General features: G+C 24.6%; 1 protein-coding gene across 1 annotated transcript; it reads left to right on the top strand.

Moving 5' to 3' along the window:
- Window positions 1-7,527: 7,527 nt before the first annotated feature.
- LOC113552219 (protein disulfide-isomerase TMX3) lies at window positions 7,528-12,357 on the top strand. The gene is made up of 12 exons (XM_026954974.1): window positions 7,528-7,898; window positions 8,912-8,969; window positions 9,055-9,094; window positions 9,218-9,381; window positions 9,465-9,651; window positions 9,717-9,794; window positions 10,531-10,597; window positions 10,655-10,835; window positions 11,129-11,182; window positions 11,243-11,435; window positions 11,548-11,743; window positions 12,232-12,357. Exons 1-12 carry the CDS (start codon window positions 7,850-7,852, stop codon window positions 12,255-12,257), a joined length of 1,293 nt encoding a protein of 430 aa, XP_026810775.1. The 5' UTR covers window positions 7,528-7,849; the 3' UTR covers window positions 12,258-12,357.
- The last annotated feature ends 876 nt before the right edge of the window (window positions 12,358-13,233 follow it).

Raw genomic sequence — 13,233 nt, 5'->3', positions numbered from 1 at the left:
AACTAAGAAGATTATAGTATATTGTAGTTTAACTTTCTGTTCGGTGGCCACCTTTTAAATTCCTCACTCTCTTTTATAAGAAAGTTAAACAGCACAATAACTATAAAAAATATAAATTTAAACATACACAAAGATAAACTAGCTATGTAATAAGAAAAAAAATTGGTAATTTATTAATGTATTATTGAAATAAAAAGAACACCTAAAACCGTAGTACAGTATATTATCTGAAGAAAAAAAAACCATAAAAGTTAAATATAATTTAAGTGAATATTCATAATATACTGTACTACTGTTCGAAAAATTATAATATTAAGCAAACACAGCCTTGCGACACTTTTTATTCAGATGAGCTTCTTATTGATGCTGCCAATCGTCCTCCGGGTTGAAATTATACAAGGAATTATTTCAGTTTTGTTGTTTTTCCGATATTATGGCAAGATCTGAAATTTTTTGTTTTATTTTACTATTTACCACCCAAAGTACTAAATAGATCATATTTGCTACAAGAATTCATGACAAACAGAAAATAAACTACATAATTGTAAAATCATTATACATTTTTCGCTACGTCCAGAATCTAAGGTGTACTTAACGACTTATTTTATTCTTGGCCATTTCATCATTAATGCGTGGTCGGTAATCTTTTTGAATTCTCAGGCAACATTCACAAATTAAAAACAGTTTGCGGACCAGATAAAAATAAAAATTTTATATTCTTAAATTATTTACTCTGAAAATAAATATTATCTAGAACTTTAAAATAATAAAATATAAATAAAAAAAAATGTCATTGTTTTAGAATTTAAAACGGGTCGTATAGACAATAACTCGCCGGTTGCCGACCACTTCAATGAACTGGATAATCGGAAATAAAATATAAGCTGTCATCGGGCCATCGGGGTAAAAGCTTGTAGAAGTCAATAAACATTTATTTTATGTATAAATAGTAAATTTATTACTACCCTAAAATTATAGGAAAATTAACCTACGCAAGTATCCTTCGACGCTTTTCGGCGAAATCAAGCTGTGCCATATTAAAGTTCAAACGTGCACCGTCACCGAAGAAACAGCTAGTATATTTCTTCATTTGTTTTCTTTACACTTAGGAATGGAATTATTGAAATATTTTATGAAAATGAGAGTACTTGTCATGTACTGAAGGCTGTTGTTTGACGACTGTTCAATAAAATTATTAGAATTGTTAATGGTCTCCTACAAATGACGACGATTTTCGTTTGCCATGGATGATAATAATATATAATATATATATTATAATAATATGACAGATCATATGTTTTTTTTATAGAACTCCTTGTGATATTATAGGATTTATTTTTATATTTCAGTTGTCTTGCATACGAAACTTTTGGTATCTAATTAATTTCATACGTAAAATCATAATAATTGTATATTAATCTGAATTTTTTTTAAATTATAATTTTATATCATTTATTAACGGTTTTATACGGTTTGGCTGAACTAAATGATTAATAATACTAAAAAGTTTAATCATTAAACTGATATTACATACTAAATAGTTAATAGATTATGATCTATTATTTATTATAAAGAAGGACTTACAAAATTAATAAAATTAATTATTCACATTCAACTCGTTATACACATATAGTCACATATCATTTCTGTTTCGGTACCGTCCTGTTTAGGAAAAATACATACTAATACTATTTTTACTAATTTTAAAATTAATCGAAAAGTTCTAATTAATATATATAATAAATCCATTTATTTATGGTATTATGCTATGTTTTTTATTATTCTATATTAAGTGTATAGTCAAAATATTTGGAAAATTATAATATATAAAAGAAATGCAAACTTTAACATTTTTTAAAATCTAATCATGTCATAAAAATTCAAAATTCAGACAATTATAAAATATTAATGTGTCTTTTTGGAAAACTTTTTATTTTTGTTAGGGATATAAAAAACTTACATTAGTCGGGTACTCGGCCAGTTAAAAATGAAAAATGCTATTTATATAATTAATATAAATATAAATTATTATAAAAATGGGTATGGTAATATACTAATATGACGATTATGTATTTTATGCATTGCGCGTTGGGGAATAAAATATGCATACGTATATGTCACCCGGCGTGAATAGTAGAATAAAATATGTGCTTAGGTCGATTACATCGTCCGGGTAGCCGATTGTTCAAATAAATGAATATATTTTATTTTAAGTTTAAAATATAAATTTAATCCTAAAAATGAATAAGGAAAAAACTTACGTAATCGTCGACTGTTCCCGGGAAACCGAGTTGTGTCAATCTTCAGTCTATACGTAGTGGTGCACCGCTGCCAAAGAAACTGCAAATTTTCTTCATATCGATCTTCATCGTGATTCTAAATGAGAATAAAAATACATTTTATGAAAATAAACAGCACGAAATGAAAACGAGAGTACTTGTCATGTACTGTTCATTAAGACTATTATAGAATTGTTAATCGTCTCCGACGAATGTCATCGATTGTCGTATGCCACGGATGACGAATATTATAATATGATAAATCTAAATAGAACCTCTTTGTAATATTATACTATCTATTTTTCTATTTTAGCTGTTTGACATACGTAAAATTGAAACATATAAACTAGACCAAATCTTTACATTGCAAAGTATTAATATTTCATTCTAATGAAGATGATTACAAATTGTTTAATTTAATCTATGAAAATAGTGAACTAAATAAAAATAATCATATTATTAAGTATTTAAAAAAAAAAATTATGATTAATATCGTTATGTTTTAAGTTATAATTATTGTGTCTGAAGACACCTATCATAATAGAAAAAAATTCAAACATTTCGTTTATTGTGGTTTCTTGTAACAAATAGTACCTAGTCACTAGTCAATGCTCTGGAGGATCAATTTACTTTTTAAACTTAAAATACCCGGATGATGTAATCGATGTAGACGCATATTTTATTAATTGATTTATAAATTATAAAATACTGATCTTCAAACCGTCGTAATATAAGTTTCAGGTGAGCATTTTATTTTTTTTTTTTGCATTAAAAAAACTAATGAGAATTCTTATAGAACATTTTAAAATTGTAAATATAAAAAGGAAATATTTATATGAATACTAATGAAAAAAATGTGAACATTTTAAAAATTTGTATCAATAAAAAAATAAAGAACATTGTATGTATATAGTTTGAAATATTTTTAAAATAATAACATGAATAAGAAATACTCTCATAAAAAATTAGTTAAAACTTTAAGTTTTCGGTGTTTAAGATTATTTGTTTTTAAACTATATAGTATATAGTGTATAACATAATATAAAAATCGTTTTACAAGAATTAGTTTATTTTTGGAATGAAAAATTAATACTCAATAAGTCAAAAAATATTGAATTTCATAATGTAGACAGTTGGTAAAATTTTCAACATTCTATGATTAGCATTTTTGAATTAAAACTTAATAAATAAATTAATTTTGTCGAAATTATACAAGTATATAGTGTAATGATTCCAGTTTTTCCGATATTATGACAAGATCTGAACTTTTTTATTTTATTTTACTATTAATCACCCAAAGTACTAAATATATCATATTTGCTACAAGAATTCATAATAGATAGAAAAAAAATCAATTTGATTTTAAAATCAATATACATTCATTTCTACGTCCAGGATCCAAGGTATAATTGACGAATTTATTTTATTCTTGGCTATTTTTTAACTTTAACCTTTTAGAACTCTCATGCCATATTCACAAATTAAAAACAGTTTGCGGACCAGACAAAAATTGTATTTTCTTAAATCATTTACTCTGAAAATAAATATTATCTAGAACTTTAAAATAATAAATTATTTAAAAAAAGATTTCATCGTTTAAGAATTTATAACGGGTCGTATACAATAACCCGCCAGTTGTCGACCAACTGCATTTGACGATCGGAAATAAAATATAGGTCTAAGTAATTGGGGTGGCAGCTTGTACAAATCATTATTTAAAGTATAAAAATTAAATTTATTACTACCCTAAAATTATAGGAAAATTAACCTACGCAAGTATCCTTCGACGCTTTTCAGCGAAATCAAGCTGTGCCATATTAAAGTTCAAACGTGCACCGTCACCGAAGAAACAGCTAGTTTATTTCTTCATTTGTTTTCTTTACACTTCGGAATGGAATTATTGAAATATTTTATGAAAATGAGAGTACTTGTCATGTACTGAAGACTGTTGTTTGACGACTGTTCAATAAAATTATTAGAATTGTTAATCGTCTCCTACAAATGACGACGATTTTCGTTTGCCATGGATGATAATAATATATAATATATATATTATAATAATATGATAGATCATATGTTTTTTTTTATAGAACTCCTTGTGATATTATAGGATTTATTTTTATATTTCAGCTGTCTTGCATACGAAACTTTTGGTATCTAATTAATTTCATACGTAAAATCATAATGATTGTATATTATCCTGAATTTTTTTTTAACTTATAATTTTATTATTTTAATAGTTGTCTGGTAAAATTTCTCACTAAAAAATAAAACTATCTTTGACCAGCATAATTTTACATTGTACACAATGCATTAATGTATTATACATAGAAAATTGAATTCAAATTGTACAAATTCGTTATAGTGACATACTTAACCTAGTCTACATGTAGTATTGTAGTCACCTACTATAGTAGCTATACAGCAGTTTCCGGTTTGGCTGAACTAAATGATTAATAATTTTAAAAATATTTTAAAGTTTAATCATTCAATTAATATTACATACTAAATAGTTAATAGATTATGATCTACGTATAATAAAGAAAGACTTACAAAATCAATAAAATTAATTTCTAAATACAAGCAGTTATTCACATTCGACTCGTTGTATACACATGTGACTATATCATTGGCGTTTCGGTACCGTCCTGCTTAGAAATAATACATACCTACTGATACTATTTTTATTGATTTTAAAATAATCAATAAGTTCTAATGTTAATATGCTCAGATAATTTGCGGTATTAATATATATATATATATATATAAATATAATAATCTATTTATGGTATTATGATATTGTTATTTTATCCTATAAGTGTATAGTTAAAATATTTTGAAAATTATAATATGTTTAAGAAATGCAAACATTAACTAGTTATTCGTTTTTAAATTATTACAAAAAAACAAAAATCGGTTGAGCAGAAACAGTTATCACAGAAATATGAAATGGATATCCAATGTCTTGAAAATTCAAAATTCAGACAATTATAAAAAAATATTAATGCGTCTTTTCGGAAAACTTTTTATTTTTGTTAGGGATAAAAAAAATTTACATTAGTCGGGTACTCGGCCAGTTAAAAATGAAAAATGCTATTTATATAATTAAAATAAATATAAATCATTATATTAAATGGGTCTGGTAATATACTAATATGACGATTATGTATTTTCGGTCTCACGTTTTTTATGCATTGCGCGTTGGGGAATAAAATATGCATGCGTATACGTCACCCGGCGGGTAGCAGATTGTCCGGTGCAATAAGTATGTATTTATTTTATGTCTAGAAAAGTAAATTAAAGCTTCAAAAGTATAGAAAATCAAACTCACGTAAATATCGATTTTTTTGTGGAACTTAGTTGTGTCATATTTAATGTCCACACGTTCAGTAACCACATCGCTGACCCAGGAACACCTTTCCTCGTCTGTCTTTACAGCGTTTCGAATTGAAGATATTGAGATATTTCATAAAAATAAGCTGAACAGAACGGCATATGCGTGTAAAATATTATATAATATATTAAATTACGGTTTAACGATTTGTACGTCTATTTTTTTTCTCCGTTAAAATACAACCATCAATCGTCTACGACAAATAGCGAAGATTGATGATTGCCATAGATGATAGATTAATATGATAGATCCATATCCATAGATTATATACAGTATTATTATATTGTAATATTATTATTAGCCAGACATTTAAATTTATTCAGGAGTCTGCCGTTCGAGAGACTCAATTGTGTACTTATACAAATTTTATATGCACGATAAGGCCGAGGGCGGGGTAGATTGTATAGATGTTGTTCAGTACACAGAGACTAGACTCATTCAAAATTTTGCCATTGGCATCGCATAACTTAGTAATTAGTTGTTGTTATCGGTATTTTTCGCCCGTATTATTATTGAATGACACCCGTCTTCTCATTATTAATGTAAAAATATAATACAAAATATTATACTTGTAATATTATCAATAATCAATATTAATATCGAAAACCATTATAATTATTTTTAAAATAGATAAAAATATTAAATTATACTTCAATTTTCTTCAAAATTTTTTATTGCTTTACTACTTTTTTTTATGGCGAGTCGCTTTCTCAAAGACTCCTGACGAGCCGCCACTATAGGTGTTAATAAGTTTATGGCATAAACAGCTTAAAACTAATCTACATAATATTTTGAATACTTCTCTGTTAGTGTTAAATAATAATACACGAATTGGTGTCTTTAAATAATATTTTTATAATAACTTAAAACAAAATAGATAACTATACCTATAATCGTTATTTTTCGTTAAAATATCCAGTTTTGTCAATATTCAAATTTGGTATATGTACTAACAGTAGCGCCGAACACGGGTATGAACTGGGGAAAATTCCCCAGAAATGTTTATGGATTGATGAGTGATAATCAAAAATAGTTTGTTATGTAGTATTTTGTATGTATATAGTTAGAAATAAATATAGTACTATTCGAACTTAACTAACTAACATTTTTTTTAGTAGGTGGGTCTAACACCAGCATTTTTTCCTCATAACATGAAATATAGATCGGCGCCATTGGACTTACGACTAACCTCTGAGACTGGGAGTGAGAATATGAATAAAGTTAAAACTTTTAAGCAATAATAATAATATAATAGTAGCTATAGTTATATATCTATACCTTATACTAAGTTATATACTATTCTGATTAATATAAAAAAAACATAAAATGGTGATCAAACATGAGTTATGGCTATTTTAACTGAGAAGTGAAATGTTCAGTAACTTCAGTTACTATATTTTAATTTTTTATTAGATGTATAAACGAAACCTAACATTATGAAAGCTTTATTTATAAAATAATTTATGCGTATATTATTAAAACATTAGGTTATAATAGAAAATATTTTTTAATTGTCTATTAAACAAAAATTATATGGATTATGTTATATAACAATTGTTATACTAGTGTTACTACGATATAATAACGTAAAAGCATTTAAATACATTGATAATTAAAAATTAATAATACTAATTACAAAATTAATTAATTTGTAAAATCCTTATGATTATTTTAATCTCGCGTCAATTGGATCCTCTTGCGTCAGTTAGTCACTGAGATCTAGCTGTCGAGGGATCTATGTGACCGTTCACCCACAGTCGTCAGTGGCATAAAGACAGTATGGTCTGTGGACTGTGGTGATAATGTGATAAGTGTGTAAGTGATTATTATCACTAATAAACATAAACACCATATTCTACCAAGTTGTACTTTTCCGCTTTTCACATAATAATAATTAAGTCAATAATCAGCAGTGGTCTGTTATGTAATTATGTAACAAGATTACTTACAGACTACAGTTCAGTTTTAAACTATTCTACTGATGCATAAATATTATAATAATTTATATAATTTGAGAAATGTGTGTAATCAATAAAATGTCTATCAAATGAAATTGACTTTCAAATAATATACTAAACAACATTTAGTTTTGAGCTAAGTATCAAAGTAGTATAATAGCATAATATATAATACATTTATATACATTTTTTTAAAAGAGAAAATATATAGTACAAACATGTTGATCTCTAATATATTAACTGCAATTTATTCTCTGGTTTTTATCGGTAAGTGTTACTTGTGTATGTTAAGTACTAATTTATATAAATAAAATGTGAAACAATATATACAAGTTTGAACCTAATTAAGATATATATTATATTTATAATTTTTAACCTAATTTTTAAGTTTACAAAGTTTTTACATCTTAAAAATGATTTTAGTTTCTTAAACAAAACCTACTATACTTTTTATGAACCATTATGTTTTGATTATTTTTCAAAAGAAAACACAAAACAATAACCATACATTGTTTTTTCATTTAAAACCATAATAGCAAAGAAATATATTTTCAATTAAATGTATATTACTAATTTAAATATGCATACAGAGCGCTTATGGTTTTCCAACCTAGTTTAGACTATTATATTGAACAATATTAATAAAAATCAAAGAAAGTTGTAATATTATTCAATATTTAAAAAAAAATAAATACCTATAAACTATCTTAAATATATTATAAAGATGACAAATATTCCTAAAAATGTTTGTTACACTTTTGCCCATAGTTAAATCTTGATATTAGTTAATTTATCAATAAATCCTCATGGTTTAATTTATCTATGTAAGAAACATTTACTATTTTATATACTTATTTAACATTAATGAATATATCACAAGCTTTTAGCTTACCGAAAGGCAGGAAGTTGCAAATATTACAAATTATAAATTATATTATTTATTTATCTTAGTCTATAAATATTATAAGACAATTTTTATATTCTATGTACAAAAAAGAAAAATAATTTGCAAAAAAAATAAATATTAAACATTTATAACAATTAAACAGTATAAATTGTTGAAGTACTACACAATTACTTCATTAACCTATATGTTTTCAACAGACAACAGTTGTTCCTATCCTTCAACTGTTTAATATTACCTAGTTAAACTAATTAGTAATTGTAATATTTAAAAAAAAAAACTTAAAGAATAAGGATCTGATTATGTGTCAGTGTTGCTTAAGCACTCAATATTATTATTTAAATTACTAATATTTACAATTATTTCAATGTTTTAGTATTTGTTATTCTACTAAAAGACGTTCATTCATCAAGAGTATTGGAACTTAGCGATGGGTAATTAGTAATTAATAATTATTATATACTATATTGTGTACTGATTTGTATTAAACAATTTATAATTTTTTTTATTTTTTTTTAGGTTTATTGAAATGAAAAATGATGGGCATTGGTTTATACTGGTATAATCATGAAAAATTTATGAATTAATTATAAAATTATTATTGAATATAATTTAATCAATAATATTTACTTTTACGTTATAACCTATTACTATTAAAATTGTATTAATTTTTTGTTTTAAGTTTTATGCTCCATGGTGTGGCCATTGTAAGAAATTAGAACCTATTTGGCGTCATGTCGCTCAAGCATTACACCACTCTGATATAAGAGTTGGAAAAATAGATTGTACTAGATATAAAAGAGTAGTTTCAGAGTTTGGATTGACAGGGTATCCTACAATAATGTTGTATGTTATCAATTTATCTGTAACTGTCATTATATATTTCAGTATTTGTGATATTAATAATTATGTTTTATATTTTCTTTTAGCTTTAGAGATAGAGAAGGTGAATTTAAATTTAATAGCGAAAGATCTACAGAAGAAATGGTTCATTTTGCAAAAAGATTGGCTCGTCCTCCCGTTCAAGAGGTTACTGATAGTAAAGACATTGAAATGCTCAAACAAACTAATAAAAACTTCTTTATGTTTATTGGGAAAAGTGTTGGCCATACTTGGGTACTTGATAATTTTATATTTGGAGTAAAATATAAATTTTCATAAATAGTGTATTATTTTCCCAGGACCTCTTTTATGATTTGGCAAAACAGTATCAAGCACATTCTTATTTTTATATTACTCCTGAAATAACTGGAAAACAGGTATTCATCAAATGATTAATAATATTTAATTTTTTAACTGTTGACATTATACAGTGTCCCGTGAGGATTTATCCATTGCGATATATTTTGAAATAATGGAGATATTATAATTCTGGTTTTTTAATAAGATTTATAGGGACAAGAACTACATGCATTTCATGTTTTAATTTTTTTAATGTTTTGGTAAAAAAGTTTAAAAAAAATTGAAGATAGCCATTTTCTAGAGTCCATTTTTCTGAAAATATTGACGTTTCAACATTTCAATTTCATTAATCTCTTGATATTTTTTCTAGTTTCGAGAAAAACACTGAAAGCGTTTGCCGGCTGTATGAGCTAACGTAGGCCACATGTTTGATATAATGATTCCACTATTGTATTAAATAATTTACAGTTTTTTTTAGTAAGAATATTAAAAATTGGGAAATTAATGAAATTAAAATGTTGAAACATCAATATTTTCAGAAAAATGAAATCTTTAATTTTTTTGAAGATAATTTATTAAAAAAATATTTTTTTTAACTTTTTTACAAAACATTAAAATAAATTAAAACATAAATACATGCAATTTTTGTCCCTGTAAAAAACCAGAATTATGATATCTCTATTATTTCAGGAGATATCGCAATGGGTAAATTCTCATGGGACACCTTGTTAAAATATAAAAATATTGTATAAAATTAATATTATATTCTATCTTGTATAAATAATATTATATATATTATATACTTATTTATAGCATTTTGTTTTTGGAGAAACTCCTGCGGTTGTTGTGTATAAAGAGGAACAACACTACTCCTTCAATGGTAAATGAGTTATGATTAAACATTGAAAAGTTTTTATTATGTTATAATTAATATTAGCTGAAGAATGGGATATGGACTTCAATACAAGCTTAACACAGTGGATAAACACAGAGAGATTTGATACTTTTGTAAAAGTAACTCGATCAAATATTCATCATATGTTGGAGACCAACAAGTATTTAGTTTTAGCATTAGTGGAAGAAAATAAAATTGAAAAGTTACCTCCGCACCATTCGGAGTAAGTAATGTTTAAAATATTAGCAATTAGCTATTTTCAAATTAAGTTTACATCTACAAAAATCCTAATTTCTAACATTGTTTCCCAATAATTGATGCAAAATATATCTGAGTTGATTTATACTAGGATTTTAATGTTATAGCATAAAAATATTTGTTTTAGTGTTCTGTGTTTGAGTATTTATATTTTAAAATTGAAAAAATAAAATAAATAACCAAATAAGTATTTATCTTAATTTATTAAAAATATTAAACCATAAAACTTAAAATAAATTAATCGAGTATCTTTTTTAGGTTTCTTCAAATGGTAGAATCAGTTATTGTTAAAAATAGAGAACGTTTTCATAGGTAAAATATTATATAAATGTATTCAAGATAGATTTAGTTAAATAAATCATTACCTTTTAGGGACTTTCAATTTGGATGGATTGGTTCACCAGAATTCGCCAATTCTATTATCTCATCAGACGTATCCTTGCCATCATTAATCATTTACAATTCATCTACTAGACATCATCATTTTCCAGAAGAAAAACCACATGAACTATCACCAGAATCAATTACTTTATTTTTAGAAGCTGTTAGAAATCAATCAGTAAAGGTAATAAGAACCAATATTATGCAAATTATGATATAAATAATATTATTTTTATTTTGATGCAAAACATGAATACGATAAATTTAATATTTAAATAATCAATGTTTCTAAATAGGCTTATGGAGGAAGTGGTGTATTTATACAAATGTATAGAATGTATTATGAGACAAAGAAGTCCTTAGTAAATATTTGGGTCAGCAATCCTGCAGTTGCTAGTGTTTTATTTGGATTACCTATAGGCTTCCTGCTATTGATATGCTATTCTACATGTTGCACAGACATTATGGATGCTAGTGATGATGATGAAGATGGTATGTTTAAAAAATAGTGACTTATTAAAATTATTTTATTAACTTGAAAACAATTTAATTTTTAATAATTTTCTTTCTTTTGTTATTTATAATTGTTGATCGATTTTGATTTATTTATTATTATGTTTTTCCTCTTTATTCATGATATATTTTTTTTAAATAATATGTATTTAGCATTTTCGTTACAATTTCTGAAAATATTTATACTGAATTATTTTATTTTTTGTTCCTAAGATTAATCATCAGCTGCTAACCCATTGGCTGTATTAAATGTTGTTTTTAATAATACTAATTAATATTTATTTATTTTTGTCTAAAGGTGCCTAATGTTAGCCTTAAATTAAAACTAAATATGTATTTAATTATCTTACAAATGCATACATTTTTGTATCATATTAAAATGATAGTATCATACAGTATAGTATTATATAGTATTGATACATTTGCTTTCATTATGTACTGTAACAAGTTCATTTTTCATTTTTCAGATGTACATCATGAGAAGAAAGAATAAGGTACTCATTCAAATAATCAGACATATTAATTTATTAACAGCTGTTAACATGTTGAACAAATATTTAAAAGTAATAAATAACACATAAAATAACTATTTATATACATATTATTCATGTTTATATATGTACACATACAAAATTATTCAAATATTAATTTAATAAAATACCTAAGATTACATTGAATTCCAATATAAAAATCCTACCATATTATAATATAGTATATACATTAATCCTTTTGGCTATTTTACTATTTAATCAATATTGTATAATATACTATGATCTACTGCAAATAATTTAATTGATAAATTAGATAATGAATTTAATATTTTCCAATTTGTAAAACTTTGAATGAATGTTGAATTTTATTTTAATCATGATTTTCACAAACAATTGTGACCACACACATTTTAATACTGTAGCTTATTTACTAATATAAATTCTAACCTTAAGTTTTACTATAAAATATATTACTATTATGCTTAATTTATATTACATTATCAATTTTTAAACCTCCCAAGTTATTAGTTATTATGTTAGACTTATTGTTGGTTACTAAAATCTTTGGTTAGTACATCAAGTGAAATAATCTTTTTGAATATATTAAAAGGTGAAATAAAGACTGAGTCGAAAATTTAATTTAAATAATAATGATTATTTAAGTTATCTAAAATATCCTAAACATAGAAGAGAGTCATAAGAAGGAACAGCAATTATAATTTATTACTCATCATTAATATCTCAATTAATTTAAAGTAAAATATTTATTAGTTTTATTAATTTTAAACCGAATTATAAATGAAATATGAATAATATATCTGTATTTGATGTCAACCATTCAATAAGTTTTATAAAGTCCAAAATAATCATTAACCAATTAACTATTTTAGCAATTTATCTTTTTTCATAGCTATGATAATATAAAATGTATGTATATGTTAATTTTTCTTGTAAATTAATAACTAAAATTCTATTTAA

This window comes from Rhopalosiphum maidis, chromosome 2 (assembly GCF_003676215.2).
Source record: "Rhopalosiphum maidis isolate BTI-1 chromosome 2, ASM367621v3, whole genome shotgun sequence".
NCBI lineage: Eukaryota > Metazoa > Arthropoda > Insecta > Hemiptera > Aphididae > Rhopalosiphum > Rhopalosiphum maidis.
The sequence above is the reverse complement of the archived record's forward strand: the minus strand, read 5'-3'. Positions and strand labels throughout refer to the sequence as shown.